This window comes from Dama dama, chromosome 20 (assembly GCF_033118175.1).
Source record: "Dama dama isolate Ldn47 chromosome 20, ASM3311817v1, whole genome shotgun sequence".
NCBI lineage: Eukaryota > Metazoa > Chordata > Mammalia > Artiodactyla > Cervidae > Dama > Dama dama.
Window position 1 is genome coordinate 74,791,771 of NC_083700.1, and position 18,280 is coordinate 74,810,050.

An 18,280-nucleotide genomic window follows, 5' to 3' on the forward strand; every position below is an offset into this window, starting at 1 on the left:
TAAGGGTCAGTAACCTGGTGATTAGGTCAAAGTATTTATGAAAGCAAAACAACAAATGGATCAGTTATTTAGATAATTTCTGGAAGATGTTGAGAAAGAATTGGTAAGAGTCTGTGCTGTAATTTTTTAAAATAATCAAAAACTATGTGCAATTTAGAGAAATTTTTTCCATTTGTTAGCACTATGTTGGTTTTTTTTAACCTATATCATGATTTGATACACAGCAGATAGGCAGCAAGGATTATTGGGTGACTGACTCACCTGTAGAATTGCTTTGCTTTCCCCTATCTTTTTCTCATTTCTCAACTTGGTTTTCCTCAGGACCAGCATGAGCGGAATCACATAGCAGGGTATTGGAAGCAAGTTGGACCAATTGCTGTTGGCTCTTTCTGCCTTTTCATATTTGACATGTGTGAGAGGTAAGCAGGGGGCCTGTGGAACTCTGGACTGAAATGCATGTTACCAGGTTCACCCTCAGCTCTTTAGAACAAGTATCTGAAAAGGTGGAGGAGGTGATTGGGAGCCTGTAGGATGAAAGCAAGGACATGACCACATCCTCAGGTTAGCACTGGGATTAAGAGACAGAGCTCTCTAGAGATAGAAAATATTTGAGCTAATCGTATTCTTCAAACTCTGTTTCTCTCTACATCCTCTGCGACTTAGTCTGAATACAGACACCACCCCTCTGGCTGAAAAGCTGAGAGTGTGTAGAAAGGAAAGCTCCCCTTCGCCCTGTATTAATTGTGTCTTGCCTTTCGTCTCATTTCTCTTTGTAGAGGGGTACAACTCACGAATCCCTTCTACAGTATCTGGACTACAGATGTCGGAACAGAACTGGCTGTATCCTTCCTTGATGGGCTCAGGGTTTTATTTCTTCCCGTAGCTGCCTGGTCCCCAAGATCATTTTCTAAGTCTCACTGATGCTCTCCATGTGTGCTCAGCCGGGGCTTTGATCTTCAGACCAATGATAACAGCACAATTAAGGCAAATAATGAGGAGAATTAATGCTTGCTTTCAAGCCTGGGTGAGAGCAGGCAAAACGAGGAGGTTGCAGCAAGTCCACACAGCCCAGGGATCGGAGTGGCTAGTCTTGCCGCTGCCTGTCTAAATGCTCTATTATGTACTTGTTTACCACAGACTGAAGCATGACTGGTTTTTCCCTGCAGCCACGGAGGTTCATCTCAGGGCCCCCATTACTGACATCATCTGTGTGCCCGACTTCTTACAGTGACCTTGGTGTGCTGGCATCCCATGCCTCTGCTATTCATTTCCAAGACCAAGTGGAGATAAGGCTAAGGTGATTAGTTCCAGAAGAGTCACCCAGGCTTCTGGTTGGTTGGCATAAACTCTCTGAGTCATCTTCATGAAGCAGAAGTGACAATCTTAGCTTATCCCTTTTAGGATGCTGGATTTAAACATTTTATCTTTCTCAATAATATGTTAAATGCTTCAGGAAAAAAAGACTGTCCTAGGGAGAGGAGAGAAAGGCTTGAGTTGTATTCTTTCTTGATGGATAATTAATATCTTGTCATATGCTGATAAATAAGCTTTGTCCAGCCATGGTCTTTATATTGGCTTCTTGGTATCACAAAAACTTTGCAAGTAAACTAGATCAAAGTATCATTGCTTTAAAGATGAGAGAATTGAGCTCCCCATTTCTGCCATCCCACCACCAAAAAAAATTAGCTGTACCACCTGAGCACTGTTTATGATCCTTAGTCTGCTTCAACCCCTTCATTTTTTAGAAATGCTGGAGGTCCAAGGAGGCAAGTAATTGGTTAAGTTTTGCAGCAACTAACTCTTTTCCCATCATTCAAAGGCACCATTGATTTTAGGAAAGGAGTGTAGTAGTAGTTAATCGCTCAATCTTGTCCAACTCTTTGTAACCCCATAGACCATAGCCCGCCAGGCTCCTCTGTCCATGGAATTCTCCAGGCAAGAATACTGGAGTGGGCTGCCATTTCCTTCTCCAAGGAAAGAAAGAGAAACTGCATTAAATCTATTATTTAGTGAAATATGGGGCTTCCTTGGTGGCTCAGACGGTAAATAATCTGCCTGCATTGCAGGAGACCCGGATTCCACCGTGGGTTGGGAAGATTCCCTGGAGAAGGGAATGGCTACCCACTCCAGTATTCTTGCCAGGAGAATTCCATGGACAGAGAAGCTTGGTGGGGTACAATCCATGAGGTCACAAAGAGTTGGACACAACTGAGTGACTAACACTTTCACTTTAGTGAAGTGTAAATGCTGAGTTCACCCTTGTTTAATTTTTTTCTTTAAATATGCTACTTGGCCTGGAGTTATAGCAGAAAAAAGTTGGAGTCTGGTCATCTGCCTCCCAAGTCAGATTACTCCACCCCAAGCTTTGCTAATTGTCAGATTAAGTTTTGAAGATCAACCTCAGAGTATATTGCCCCCACCCTCAACTCCCGCCTTGGCCATGTGTCCTCTGCTCCCTATTCCATCTGACAAGATTTTTCTTGTGTTGAGAGAAGATTGCAACAGAACTTCATCTTGAAGGTTTCACTTCAATACCTTCAACCTCATGCCTAGCATCCCTTATAGCAGCAGTTGCTGCTATTGCATCCAACCCACACTCCATGCTCTCCAAATTCCAGGGCACCTCAACCTCTTTATAAAAATCTGGATACTAGGCCAATGGTTCGCAAACATGGTTATACTTGGTTTCCTAGCCCTTGGAAAATCTGATTCTGTAGATCTGCAGTGGGACCTAGGCACCTGTATCTTTACTTTTGTGGTGATTTTAATACAGCTTTCTACTTGATCAATATTTTACAACCAATATCCAATATTTTAGTGCTTTTCCAACTTACTGTGCATATGACTCTCCCTAGGACCTTGTTAAAAGGCAGATTCTGATTTAGTAGGTCTAGGGTGGACCCTAGAGTCTGTATATCTAAAAGCAAGATTCTGTCCCTCTTGTTATCCAGCTTAGAAAGCTATTTGGAACTATTGGTACTTTTATGTCAGGGAACCTCTCTAATGTTGATATTAGAATGCCAGGTTTTAATATTTTACCCTCCTGAAAATTGCCTACATATTTGGAGACAGAGAGTGTCACCCTTGAGTGAAGTGCTTGAGTCCTTGGCGAGCTGACTGTTTCCTTGACTGGACACCATCAGATGGCCTTCATCATAGTGGCTGGGATCTGCCTCTGCCTCTACTTCCTGTTTCTGTGCTTCATGGTCTTTCAGGTTTTTCGGAACATCAGCGGGAAGCAGTCTAGCCTGCCAGCCATGAGCAAAGTCCGGAGGCTACACTATGAGGTGAGCAGGAAACAGAAGGGAAGAGGGCAGGGCACAACTTTTAAAAGAATGATATGGCCATAGGACACGACTGAAACTGTTAGAAGCAACTACGCCGAAGATGGCAGAAGATTTGGCTTCCAGTAGACCTTGGGCCTCATTATACACTAATTGTAATACATTAGTATAAGCTAAATGACATACCCACCAGCTCCATGACAGTTCTGAGGCTAACGCATAAAAAGCCAAAAAGCGGGTGGTGGCCCAATCCCTGGAAATCATTCCCCCTGCCCCCAAATAATTGGAATAATCCTCCCACTCTCTAGCTTATGAATTTACCTAGTCCATAAAAACTAACCACACCATATTTCAGCACCTCTCACCTTCTGTGAGACTCCATATGTCTGTGGAGTGTGTTTTTCTCTAAATAAATCCATTTCTTGTCTATCACTTTGTCTCCGAAATCTTTTGAGGCAAAGCAAGAACCTCAACTCACCAGCAACATATTGGTGAAGCCAGCCAGGAGGATTGGGTAAACCTCAGCCTCTGGCCTCCATTATGCTCAAGAGGCACTACCTTACTTCCTGCCATTACTTGCCCACTCTCTCCCTTACTCTGTCTCTTTTGCTTTCTTACTCTGTCACCTTTTAGACTTAGCCTCTCACCTCCCTTGCCCTTGAGAGGTGCTGCCTTACTCTGCTGGAAATGGGGAAAGAGAGATCTGCCAGGCATTTTCAAACCTTGCCACTTGGTCTTCCACTTTTTACTGTTATATATGCACAGGGCATGTCAGGGAAACTCTCCAGCCATCCTCAATGGCATCCTCGGATGGGAACCGAGCCATATGATGTTTGCCCTTTGGGTTTACCTTATCCACCATACAAGTAACTGTTAACAGGTGCAATTGTGTAAAAATATGAAATACAGCCTTAGAGTTTGTACCATGGGCTGCAGTTCTGTCGGGAGCTCCCTCGAGTAGTAGGTCATTTGTGCCCTTTACCCCTGGGTGTTGGCAGGGCGGGGGTTGGTCCTGCTCCGCTTGGTGGTAGCCCTCACCCTTCTGGTGTTGGCTGGCCTCCTCTAGGGTCCACATGACCCCACCCTGCCCTTGTAGGGCAAGGCAGGAGACTCCAGCTGGGTTGTTGCCCACATGGCTATGCCCCTGGGGCGGCATGCTGTGGCAATGGCCTGCATTTGCTGTGCTTGACACCCCTGGGGTCCTGTGATTAGGAATGTCCTTCCAGTGTCCTGGGGTGCTCTCTCCCCCTACCTACAGTCATGATGTCTCCACCGTTGCTGCCGTATCTGTGCCTGCACCCAGTCCCCCTGTCTGCTGACCAGAGCACGCGTGGGAAGGCACAGGGGGAGGATGACACTGAAGCCCCAGGGCTGCTGCCCTCAGAAAGGAAGGGGAAAGAGGTTTATTTTTTTCTTTTTCACACTTTCTCCCTTAATGGCCAGTGCCTGTTTTCCAAAACTTAACCACCCTTTTAGAGAAAAAGGCTGGGACTTAAATAGGTCTGAGAATAATGAGGGGGCTTCCCTGGTGGTGCAGTAGTAAAGAACCTGTCTGCCAATACAGGAGATGCAGGTTTGATCCCTGGGTTGGGAAGATCCCCTGGAGGAGGAGATGGCAACCCACTCCAGTATTCTTGCCTGGGAAATCCCTTGAACAGAGGAGCCTGGCGGGCTACAGTCCACGGGGTCACAAAGAGTCAGACACAACTTAGCGACTGAGCGCACATGCAGAACCATGAGGGTGTCCTTCCAAAAGCAGCATAACCTGGAACACAGGGATTAATCTATAGAGAAACCTTCAGGAAGGTCACTCATACTGGGTACCATGGATGTCAGGATAGGACACGGGCCCCATTACTGCCACAGGGGGGAGTAGCTAACTCCCATCGTGGATAAAGTTGACAGGATAGGTGGTCAGGAGCACTTGGAACCAGTCCTCTCTCAGAGAGCCCCCATGGGACCTTGTAGTGAGAGTGTTCTTCTCTGGTACAGGAGCATTTTCTCCCGAAGGAATGATGGGGTACACCTCCTCCATCCCCAAGAACTCACCCTGCGATGCATTTTGAGTCACTGGGACATGTTTTCCCTAGATTCTTTTTCTAAGAAGTAATTTTATTTATTTATTTTTGACCAGGCTGGGCCTTTGTCACCATGTGGGCTTTTCTCTAGTTGCAGTGAGTGGGAGCTCTTCTCTAGCTATGGTACTAGGGCTTCTCACTGCCGTGGTTTCTCTTGTTGTGGAGCATGGGTTCTAGGGCACTCAGGCTTCACTGGTTGTGGCACATGGGCTCAGCGGTTGTGGTTCCTGGACTCTAGACACAGGCTTAGGAGTTGTGGCGCATGGGCGTAATTGCTCAATGGCATGTGGCATCTTCTCAGACCAGGGATCGAACCTGCATCTCCTGCATTGGCAGGCGTATTCTCTTACCACTGAGCCACCAGGGAAGCCTCTAGATTCTTTAAAACAAAAGAGCTCATTTGTTTTTGTAATGAAGGCTGGCCCCAGTATAAACTTCAGGATGATGAGGCCTGGCCAGAAAACGGGAACCTCTAACCACCCTACAGTTAGACATCTTTATGCAAAAGGCAGGGAAAGTTAATAGAAATTCCTTACACAGGCTTTTATGGCCCTAAGAGAAAACCCAGACCTATTCAATTTCCATGTTAGGGAACCTTGCTGACTAGGACCCATTCGGACTACACAAAAGCCCTGTCTAGTGGCACCCCTGGAAGAACAGGAGCCCCAGAGAGAAGACCCAAGTCCCAGCACTCTTCCACCATCTTCAGCCTCTCCCCCACCTGTTAAGCGTCTTTGCCCTTCCACACCTGAAATGCAGCCAGAGCCTCCTTGCCCCCTTCAGAAACCAGTAGGTACGTCTCAGGGAATTACCAGAGTCCACACCCCTTTTTCCTTGATGCCTCACCTGCTTAGGCAGACTCTCAGAGGACTAGCTGGTTCACTGAAGAATTCCGGGCACTGACTCTTTCCTCTGACCTTATCTGGAAGGATGTAAATTTTATCCTTTCCCACTGCTGCATCAGTGAGGAAAAGGCCGGCATTGGGGCACAGGCTCAAAAATATGCTGATGAGTTACACATCGATGTCCTGTTGGATGTGCCTCTGATGGATCCCAGTTGGGACTATCAGCCAGGCCAGCCTGGTTTTGCTGGTAGGGATCCTTTGCCTCATTAAAGGGATGAAATGATGCATAATTAAACCTGTGAACTGTGGTAAGGTTAAAGAGATCACCCAAGCCCAAGATGAAAATCCAGCCCAATTTCAGATTTGATTATTTGCAACCCACTTCATTAGTCAGTCAGCCCCTGACATCTGTCAAAAGCTTCAGAAACTTGCCACAGGGCCCCAGACCCCTGTCAATCTTCTTATAGACCCAGCCTTCCGTGTTTTTAACAATAGGGAGCACGCTGAGGAGGAAAAGAAGAAACAGCATGACTTAAGGAAGGACAGCAAGCCAGGCTTTTGGCAGCTGTCACGACAAGACCTAACTCCCCTCCTGGTTACCCCAGAAGTACCCCCAGAAGACTCCCACCAGGAAAGGAAGTATGTTTTAACTGTGGGAACCCTAAACACTAAAGCAAGGAATGCTGTGAAAACATGTCCCAGCCTCCATCCTAGCTGCCATGCCCAGTTTGTAAGAAGATGGGTCACTGGAGGAGGGGATTGCCCCCAGCTCTGAAGGAAGTAAGGAAATTCCCCCATGCTAGTCATGGCAGTGGTTGATTGACAGGACCTGGGACCTCCCAAGGGTTCCGAGAAGACAGTCATTGTCACATGGGAGGTACTATAGGTGACCACTGATGTAGCAGGTAAGCTTGTCCAATTCCTAGTGGACGTGGGAAGCACTGACTCTGTCCAGACTTCTGACACTGGGTCCCTTGCCCCTGAAACCTGCTCTGTTGCAGAAGGAAAGCCAAAACTAAAACATTTTACCAGCCCTTTCACTTGTACCTGACTCTTACAACTTTCAAGTTTCTTGTCATGCCTGAATATCCCTAACCCATTATTGGGAAGTGACTTTCTCTTAGCTTTGGGGGCAACGCTTACTTTCTCTGAAGACCAAAGTGAAGGATTTTTTTGACTGGACTGTGTATTATATAAGACATGGATGATCCAATCCAAAATATTCCCTCAGAATCTGAAAAACTTATAGATCCATAGGAAACCCCAGGGAAGGCAAAATTTGCCACTCCTATAAAAATCACCTCAAAGGAAACTAATCACTACCCTTCTAGGCAGCAATACCACATAAAATCAGAGGTTTGATGAGGCCTCCAACCCCTAATCTAAAAATTCATTAAATACAGGCTTTTGGTGCCATGCCAATCTCCCTGTAATACATCAAATCCTACCTGGTCTTCTTCAGGAACCCTTATCTCTGCCATCTTTTTTAAATGCAAAATTTGAAAAAGGGGGTAAGGTAATTTAGAACTTGACTGGTCGAGGATAAATGGAAATCCTAAGTATCTTTTCTGTAAACACCAGTAAGAAAGCTGTCTAGGTAAGTGACCTTGATTTGTTCCAACTGCCAGGAGCCCAGTTTGAATCCAACCCCTTGTAACTGGTGCGTTTTACATTTTTGTAACCGACTCAGGGCTGAAATTTTGAAATGGGAATTATGAGGTCTCTGTGTTTGCATGTTTGTATGTATCTGTGTTGTAGATGTATGGTATTGCCAAAAGGAAATTAAGTGCTTATAGTAATACAAACACTCAGAAATAGAAAACTGGTCAGAACGAAGTTCAGGTTCATGTCATCTGTGAGATATTCAGTACTAAACAGATATCTGGGATTGGAGGTGCCTAAACTTGTTGATTTGATTGATACAAACATGTCTTTAGTGTCATCAACGTTAAATATAATACCTTTATTGTACCTAGATTTATTAGAGGTCAAAGAAGACCTCATTCTGTCTTTTACAAATTTGTCAACAAAAAAATTAACTCGATATGAAAAAAAGCTTTTAAGGAGAGTGGGTTGTGTGTTTTCAGTAAAAAAAGTTATGAGCAGTGGGATTGCATTTTATTAAGGGAAAAGAAAGTAAGTCTGTCTTCCAGTTGTTTCTGGATGAAAAAAAATAAAGTGATGGATACAGACAGTGATGGAGGGTTTGTGGAAACTGGACCCTGAGAAAAGGGAAATTGCATGGTCAGAATTGACTAAGTTTGGAATACACGTAATTGAGTAAATTAATTTTAAAAGTAAGTTGGTGCAGAACCTGAATTTGGGCTTTCTCTTTGTTAAGGACAAGTTTTCTTAAAATGTTGAATTGCCTATGATAACATTTAAAATTTCTTTGCCTTTAAAATCATTTATTTTCATTTTGGTTAAGGTACAAATATTGTCTCACAGTGACTTAGATCCTATTTGATCAAGTGTTTTAAAACTTTTTGACAAGCTTCCCAAGTATTGAATTTTAATTAAAGTTCTTTTGATTTCCAGCTAACTTTGGGATACTTTAGAGGGTCCCTGAGGTATCTCAAAGAAAAATATTTGACTAGGATTATTTGGTATGTTAATTTAAATGTAATCATTTGTGATTCTGGTTACTGTAACCAAATTTCTTTACTGATTAAACTGTAATCAGATGTTTAACCTTGTGTGTCTAAGTCTTCTATGATTTATAGATATTTTTGTATTCCGTTGCTGTTATAAAAAGTGCTTCATCATCAAGGAGATTCATATAAAATCTATGGAAGCTGTTACAACAGTTCCACATCAAGATGATGGCTACATGAGGATTCCAGCCCACCAATTTAAACCAAGACTCTATCCTGCCCCTGCAGCCCCTAGATCAGGCACCCAGAGATTTTTACTCCCCGACAGGCAGGGTCAACACACCTACTCAGTCTTGAAGCAGAAGGCAGTTGCCCTTCTGTTTCCCATAAGAATATGAGTGTAAAACTACTGAGAGGGGAATGAAACAGAAGGGAAGAGGGCAGGGCACAACCTTTAAAGGAATGATATGGCCATAGAACATGACAAGAACTTAGAAGTAACAGCGTCCACGACCAGTAGACCTTGAGCCTCATTATGTGCTCATTGTAATACATTAGCACATTAAGCAATATATCCACTAGAACCAGGACAGTTCTGAGGCTAACCATTAGAGACCGAAAAGTGGGCGGTAGCCCAATTCCTGGAAATCTCCACCCTTTCCCCAAAATAATTGGAATAATCCTCCCACTCATCAGCTTATGAAATTACTCAGCCCATAAAAGCTAACCATGCCCTATTTGGGGGCTCTCAAGCCTTATGAGATGGAGCACACTCTATGGAGTGTGTTTCTCCCAAGTTTTTCTCACTTTCTGAGATAGCCCATACTCAGCCTGTGGAATATTTCTCTCTAAATAAGTTCACTTCTTATCTATCACTTGTCTGAATTCTTTTGTGACGAAGCAAGAACCTCAGATTCACCAGGAGCAGCACATCTCTGGGCTCATTGAGGAACTGGTGCTCACTGGCCCCTGCTTGATAAGAACACACACAAACACCCCCCCTATGCCTGGAGATGTGGGGGATATGGAAGCCTCTATTTCAAATACACAGAGATTCTCATGTGTTATAGGCTCTCTGGGCAAAATAAGAGGCTAAATCCTGCTCTGAGAGGCATCTGGCTTTCTGGCTTATCTAGGTCTTAGAGTTTTCTGTGGTATAAATGTCTTTCTATCCTCAATAAAGAGTAAACTTGTTCAGCAGGTTCTTCAGCTTTGGAATGGAATGTGGGTGCGAACTAGATAGGAGACCTGACTATAGTAGAATTGGGATTTGGCTTGGAGTGAGGCTTTATTTAAAATTCTCTTACTGAGAATCAGCCTTTAGAGTAGGATTCAGTCCTGGTGACCTGATTTCAGTTAGCCAACTTCCAGACTTCAGTTAGCCAACTTTTCCCTAAAATATCCAGCAGGTGCTCACATAGAGTTCAGTGATCTCTGTTTACAGATCATGCCCCCTATTCAAGAGACACACTCGACAGACTGCATCTCTGATGCAGGCAACACATTCTTAATTTTTCAAGGATCCCTTGGGCTCATGCCACTTCCTTGGAGACATGGGCCTCATTCCTTTGTGCAAAGAGAAACGGAAACTGCAGAACTACAGGGTTTTCATAGACAGCAGAAATAAGAGTCCCTGAATAAGAGGCCTCTCTCCCTGAAACACAGGTTTCCTCAGTCCTCCTCTCAGGAAAGCGGGGGTATTTTCTGAAGCTTTGCCCGTGTCTCGAACTGGAATGACACATGAGAAAATGCAACCAAATCCACTTCATGTTGATTAATATGCACATTTCTTTTTGTTCACTGGAGCAGAATTTTATTACAACCGCAGAAAACTTGGATTTGGTAACTTTGAACCCTTGCAGAGAAGCATAACCAGCTTAGCAGGGAAATTAGCAGCCTTGTGACGTGCTGTGAATGTTATTTCCCAGGCTCTGGTATCACTGTTTCATGAGAGATAAGAAGCTAGGAAATATTTGGCCCAATAAAATTTTCAGCCACATTCACCTCTGCAAGAGAAATGTTACTATGTGAAATTATTTTACTGTCACTCTTAGGGATTGGTTTTACAGATTTCTTTAAAATTAGCTTTTGATAGGTTTATATTTTGAGAAAAGGATTGGTGGTAGAGTGTTAAACTATTCTTTCTCTCTTTCCTAATAGGGGCTAATTTTCAGGTTCAAGTTCCTCATGCTCATCACCTTGGCCTGTGCTGCCATGACTGTCATCTTCTTCATTGTTAGTCAGGTAAGTGGACCCAAAGAGGTCAGGATGAGAATGTCCTGAAAAGGTGCCTCTACTTTAGAGGAAATTCTGTAGAGCTACTGTGAAAGGAATGAAGCAGCTGTTATGCTGGGCAGCTCATCAAGCTATTTATTTTAGGCTGCTCTGATCTGGGACTTGTTATCACTTTTCCAGAGGTAGACTGAATTTTCCTTTCAGTGCAGCCTCATAGGAGGAAAAAGTAAATAAATTAAAAGCCTGCAGCTAGATTGAAGGGCACTTGTTTCATTCACTTGAGAGAATAACTTTTCAAGCTCCGTAGCAGAATACCAATGAGCTAGTATTAATTTGATTTGATCCTTATCTAGCATTAACATAGATCCTTTTACAGTCCATCAGCCATTCTTTAGAATAATTATGTTGCTGCTTACAACATGAAATATATTTCAAAAGTCCCCTTGATAGAGCTTTATCCTTTTGCTAGTTATTTCCAAAACTCAAAATTTTGCTATACTTGAAAATCTCAGTCATGATAATGATTTTTAAATACCGGTAACTTGTTTTAGAAAGTGGAAAGTACTGTTTAAATCATGTACTGTGTTTAGTCACTCAGTTGTGTCCGACTCTTTGCAACCCCATGGACTGTAGCCCACCAGGCTCCTCTGTCCATGGGGATTCTCCAGGCAAGAATACTGGAGTAGGTTGCCAAGCCCTCCTCCAGGGATCTTCCCAACCCAAGGACTGAACCCAGGTCTCCCAAATTCAGGCAGATTCTTTACCGTCTGAGCCACCAGGGAACTTTACGTATCTATCATTCTTTTGAGCTTCGCAGAAGTCTTATGGGTAAGTAGGATATCCCAGTTTGCTAGAATATGAAATTTAATGGCCTTAGAGACATTCCCCATTTATGCTGTCTTCCATTGGGTGAGCTGTGAATGGATTACTTAACAATTCCAAAGATTAATGTTCTTATCCATAAAATAGAGGTAACAATAGTACCACCTAAAGTAGCTGGCTGTAAGGATCATCTGAAGTAATGCTTATAAAGGGGTTTGTGGACTGCCTGGCACACCATGAGCATGAATAGCTGTCTTCTTATGAATGGCAACAAGGGTGAATGTTGTGTCAAAGGACGTCTAGTAAGTTAGGGACCAGAATCTAATCTTTCAGATTTTCTTTGCCAACTGCTCTGTCATCTCTATATTTGGCTAAACTTGAGAATGTTAGTAGTGCAGGTAGAGCCTTACGACAAGACGTGCCCCATTCAGCTAGCAAGCTTCCTTTTGGGAGAGAGGCTCCTAAGCTTTTTGTGTGTTCTGGACCCTTTAGGCAAACTTGGGTGAAGGCCCTGGCCTTCTAAACATCCAAAAGCCTCTTCTTTGTGTGTTTTTAAGTGAACAGAATACTTGGATTTAAAAGGGAATCATATAGATAGATGGTACATATTTGCAATTATATTTTTACAGATATTTCAGATCTGTAGTATAATTGATATGAAAACATGATTTCTATTGGAGACAAAATTGCAGGTGGTGCTAAAACTAGATAAATAATGGGAATTTATTTTTTACATTCACAATGGAAAGAAAGCTAGCCTTTCAGTTAGAGGCTGGTGAGAATAAATACATAATTTTTTCTCACTCTAGTTCATGGACCCCTTGAATTCTGTCCAAGGATACTCAAGGGTGCCTCTAAGCCCTAGAGCCCTGTTGGCTCCGTCCGCCGGGCAGAGCTAGTGCTGCTGAAGGCTGAAGTGAGTAGAAAAAAATAAATACGCATACATATCTTAAGAAGTCCTGTTCACCACCTTTGCTTTGACCTATAACAGCGCTGTGTTTGTATCAGACTGTTTGTTTATAAAACCTTGGAAACTTCACTCGCCGCTCCAAATGTGGTAAAAATATTTCAAATTCTGAATGAGTTTTTTATTCAACCAGTTGAGGCTCCAATAAGGGTGTCTGAGGCCAGACTTAGCCCTTGGTTGATTCCCTCATGTGACCAAAAAGCTTTCTCGTCCTCCAGTCCCTCAGTAATGCACTGTGACACATAATACAGCCAGTTCTGCAAGGCTGAGAGAGCAGGACGCACTCTTGGAGAAACAGAAACTTGAGGAAGGTAGCTGAGGATTAAAAGGTATTACCAAGATACGTTCTCAGGGAGACAAAAAGAAAGGGCACTTTTGCTCCCAGCACATGTTTCTACCACTTAATTTTCTTACTTATTGATTTTTGGCTGTGTTTTGTGGCATGCAGGACCTTAGCTTCCCAGCCAGGGATTGAACCCATGCTCCCTGTAGTGGAAGCGCAGAGTCTTAACCACTGGACTGCCAGGGAAGTCTCTCTGCAACTTTCGAAAGCTGAAGTCATCCCCCACAGCCCCACCCCATCCCACTTACTTTCTGCAGAGTCCCTCCCACTTGAAGTCAGGAGGGACTTTGTGCTGGTGTTTCAGGTGGCTACGTGTTGCCCAAATTTATCTTGTACATATTTAATTAGTGCACCTTTTTGAAGCAAAGGAGGCCAGTCTTCCAAGTTGCAGACTTTGTGGCTTTTAGAAAAAGATTGCTATTCTACTGCCCTAGTATTTTCTAACAGGGCTCCAGCCTGTGGCTGGCCTTTTATATCTGCTGCGACAGTCAACAGTCAGCCTGGAGTGGATTTCAACTCTAAGAGGGTAGCAATGAGGTCTTTTGGATTCCATTAGCTCCTTACAGTCCTCCTGCTGGGTTTTTTTTTTTTTTTAAGGTTTATTTTTAGATATCTAAGACATTTTCAGGCATAACTCTCAGTGTCCCAGGTACTGTATTAATATAGTCATCAGAGGATTTATTTTTTAATGTCATTTTGGAATGTCTCAGCAATGAGCTCACCTGAAAGGAAACCTATTGGGTAACTTTTTGAAATAGATCCCAGCCTTAGGTAAAAGGAAATGTATTAAAAACTCCCATTATACTCTCAGACTTGCTGGGAGAGCTTGCATTTAAGCCCCATGAAATATAATGCGAGGGGATCTCGCCAGGATATTGAAGCTCTGAGGCCAGGAATGAAAGGCTGATGGAAGCTGTGGAATGCAGTGACCTTGAGGCTTTGTAGCTGGGTACTGAGGTGCAGTCTTTTAATGCCTGCCATTTTAATGGCCTCAGTCATAGCAACCAGGCGATGGCACATCACAGTCTGGTATTTTAGCCCCTTCACTCTGGAAAAGAAAGAGGTGTTCCGTTTAGAGGTGGCAGGCAGTAGGGAACAGAAGTGCAATGCAGGAGAGAAGGTCACTGACTTTCACGAAGGGGACTCCAGGTACCTGACATTCAGGTCAAGTCATATGCAGCAGACTCCCAGAGAGCCAGTCCGCAGCTTTTTTTTCCTCTTGGGTGGGGGTGGGCATGTCATCACTTCATTCTGTTACTTATAGAGGAAATGTTTCCAGTTAGAGAGCTTGTGTCTGGGATCTGGAAATCTTGTTGTGAAGTGGAATGCTGGTTGTCAAGACTACTGGGTGTAAAGGGATTTGACCTTCACTTGGCTACAGGAGTATAATTGGGTGGTTTCACACAAAAGTAAATTGTTCAAATGTGAAATCAGGAAAAATGGGGACTTTTAGAAATAAGACTTTAGGTAGGGGGGAGATTCTTTTCTTTTTTCTTTTTGTAGTTGGGGCTACCTGATTTTTCTCTCTGAAAGTTTAAAGGGCGTGACTGTCACCTCTTTGCCTTGGCATTCATAAGATTTTGACTCAACAAGGCCTGCTCTGTTGAGGCTGCTCATTGTGGTACGTATTGGTGGGAATGTACTCAGAGCCCAGGATGTCTCAAGCATGAATAATTGAGAGAGGAGAGAGGAAAGCACAATGGCGTCTCCCAACAGTAGAGTGACGTTATGTATACAGTCCATTTATGCAAATTCAACTCTTTGCCCTCAGCAGGAAATAACGCATTTAGAGATTACAAATGAAAGAGTATGGGTAATTCTGCAACTCCATTCTAAACAAGTGCACGTGTCCTGAAGCAGGCATGAGCAGGGGCCATGAATCTACTGTTTCTTCAGCCAGTCTTGGCTCCAGTGTGTCCCTCATAAGCATTTCATTTCAGTGGTTCTACTGTAAAATTGTATTTTGCATGTATATGCAGTTATATACCAAACATTACTACGTCTGAAATATACAGTGCATACATATTATTATACAGATTTGAATACACAAACTATACATATAGTATATATATAATGCATAATATTCTCTCTATATATACTGTATAAATACATGCATAATGCCCAATTAAGTGAATTTCAAAGGAAATTTGACCTGACATAATAGTTGCCTCTTAGTCTCTCTAAGTGAGAGACTCATCCTATTTAAGATAATATTCCTACTCTTTTGTTGTAAAGTAGTTAGGAACACCCACCTTCTTTGGTGGGTCAGAGCCACAACTTTCTAGCTGAATAGTCTTGGGCAAGATACACTCTGTGTCACAGTTTACCTATGAGTTGAGATGTTACCTGCCTATCTCATAGAGCTGTTATTAAGACTAAATGAGATCTTCCATATACATGGAAGTACTGTACTTTAAAGTAAGAAGAGTGACATTTGGTGATGTTTCTAAGAAGCAGTTCTGAATAGCTTGAATGCTGGTGCATTATTCTAAAATCACTGATGAAATCCTTTTTTGCTAACACTTCCCTGAGCATGTGATATAGCGAATTATTTCCCAAAGGAAATAGCTTAGTGATGGTGGTTTGTTTATGAATCACAAGAATGAAATATTATGTATGACCAAGGTCAAACTAAAAGTAAATAAGTGATAAGTCTATAATTCATTAACCTGGTTAACTGACACTCCAGGCCTTTCAGAAGGAAATACCTGTCCTTATATCTTTATTCTTCCTCGGGGCCCTGTGAGTCGTGGATTATACAGAGGGTACCAAATGAATATAGACCCACAACCTCATAAACAGGAGGTGAAAGCAACCTGCTTGTATAAGTCATTAACATTTAGAGATAGCTTGCCATCTTATACTTTAGCTCCGAGAAGGAGGGGCTCCTAGAGATGGATTATATAAGCCAGTCTCATTAAGCTATCACAGAAACAGCTGTCTAGCACTTTCTTTTACTCCCATTTAAGGTTTCCTTTGGCCTTCCTTGTGGCTTAGCTGGTAAAGAATCCACCTGCAATGCAGAAGACCCCAGTTCGATCCCTGGGTTGGGAAGGTCCCCTGGAAAAGGGAAAAGCTACCCAGTCCAGTATTCTGGCCTGGAGAATTCCATGGACTGTATAGTTCATGGGGTCGCAAAGAGTCGGACATGACTGAGTGACTTTTACTTTCACTTTCAAGATTTCCTGTAGCAGGCAGAGGTAGTCAAATCATTTCATCGATCTCAGAGCCAGCACAAATTTTTAGTTCCTCTGCACCACAGTTTTCCTGACAGGTCTTAGTGCAATCCATAAGTCATATCAGATAGCCCTTAAAACAATTGCCATGTTACTAACATAGACAAAACCAGCCTCAAAACATTCTTGCCAAATTGTAAAGCATATGAAACCTTCATAATTACCTTCATGAGTGGCTTATATATGTAACATAAAATAAGATTTATGGAATGTTTTCTATGAGCCAGGAAATTCCTAAAAATATTTTTACTTAATTCTCCTTAGTGGTTAACCCTGCAAGTTTTTGTTTTGTACCTAAGAAAACTGAAGTTTAGAGTCTCAATCTTACTTCTCTTATGTTAAACAGAAAGGGAGTGGGAGAGCCTGGATTTGAAGCCAGGTTTCTGACTTCAAGCCTGTGTCTTTCTGCTTTGCTACACTGCCCCACCCAGGATAACTACTCAGCCCAAGGACTATTTGTTTATTTAATCAATTCTGTGGTACCTCAGGTCCTGAAGATATGGCAGAAAACAAACCAGAACTGGTCTTGCCTGCAAGGTGTTTACATCCATCTTGCAGAAGGTGGAAGGTGGATAGCTGGGGAGGAACTATAACTGTGGAGAAGTGTTAGACTCAAATGCAGGTTCATTAAATTAGGTGTAACAATGTACTACTGTTTTAGGAAGAAATACTCTCCAGGTGATGCTGATATGCAGACAAGATGAGAACCACTGACTTTGTGCCTGACATAGGAAACTCTCAGCTAACCTTAATTCCTCCTAGTATGATTCAGATTGAAAAATGGAATCTTGGGGCTTTCTTGGTAGTCCAGTGGTTAAGAATCCACTCTGCAATGTAAGGGACAGTGATTCAGTCCCTGGTCTAGGAAGATTCCACCTGCTGCAGAGCAACCAAGTCCATATACCACAACTACTGAGCTGGTGCTATCAAGCCCATGTGCCACAACTAATGAGCCCATGTGCTACAACTGCTGAAGCCCCTGCATCTAGAACCTGTGCTCTGCAACAAGAGAAGCCACCACAATGAGAAGCGTGCACATTGCAACAAAGATTAGCCTCCACTCACTGCAACTAGAGAAAGCCCATGTGTAGCAATGAAGACCAACCACAGCCAAAAAAATTTAAAAAGAAAACCTTTAAAAAAAAATGGACTCTTACATGGCCCTTCACTTTTCCATATATGGGAGAGACTTGGTGTTTGTATTAGTTGATTGTTACGTTGGAGTTGTTTCTTGTTGGGTCCAATTGAATGTCACCTTTTTTTCCCACAGGTGACTGAAGGCCATTGGAAGTGGGGCGGCGTCACAGTCCAAGTGAACAGTGCCTTTTTCACGGGCATCTATGGCATGTGGAACCTGTATGTCTTTGCTTTGATGTTCTTGTACGCGCCATCCCATAAGAACTATGGGGAAGACCAATCCAATGGTGAGTTCCAGTCTCTTTGGCATAGCTTTATTCAGGATAAGTAGGCTTCTGACTCTTCAAGACTTAGGCAGCAAAGGCTCTGGGTTCCCTAGTCAAATGTTTTCTCCAAGTGTGAACAAGTACCTCTAGGGACTCTGAGGCCATAAGACAAAAAGCCAGTACGGGACTGATATTTCTATGAATCCTCATTTTTTAAAATATTTAAAATGCATTGGGAATATTACATGCTAGTTTACAATATCTCCCAGTCTTAGTACAAAAGTTAAATTTGCTTTCCTCAATTTTTAGAGCAAAATGACTGTTGGAAAGTGTGCCAAATATATTGTTCTAGTTTGAGAACCACAATCTGAGATATTGGGTGGATGGGGATAGGGCCCTGAGTTGAAGTGGAGCTGGCTTTACTTTTTTCCCTGCTCGTTCTCCTATAAGCCTGTTGACTTGTCCAAACCAAT

The 18,280-nt window shown here is 42.9% G+C and overlaps 1 protein-coding gene across 2 annotated transcripts in view; it reads left to right on the top strand.

Moving 5' to 3' along the window:
• Positions 1-18,280, top strand: part of WLS (Wnt ligand secretion mediator) — a 113,442-nt gene that overhangs the window by 83,721 nt on the left and 11,441 nt on the right. For both annotated transcript variants that reach the window (XM_061121643.1, XM_061121644.1), the window contains exons 7-11: positions 322-419; positions 777-840; positions 3,144-3,287; positions 10,962-11,045; positions 17,675-17,828. In XM_061121643.1, the coding sequence (XP_060977626.1) occupies positions 322-419; positions 777-840; positions 3,144-3,287; positions 10,962-11,045; positions 17,675-17,828 (544 nt within the window). The remainder of the gene's footprint in view (positions 1-321; positions 420-776; positions 841-3,143; positions 3,288-10,961; positions 11,046-17,674; positions 17,829-18,280) is intronic.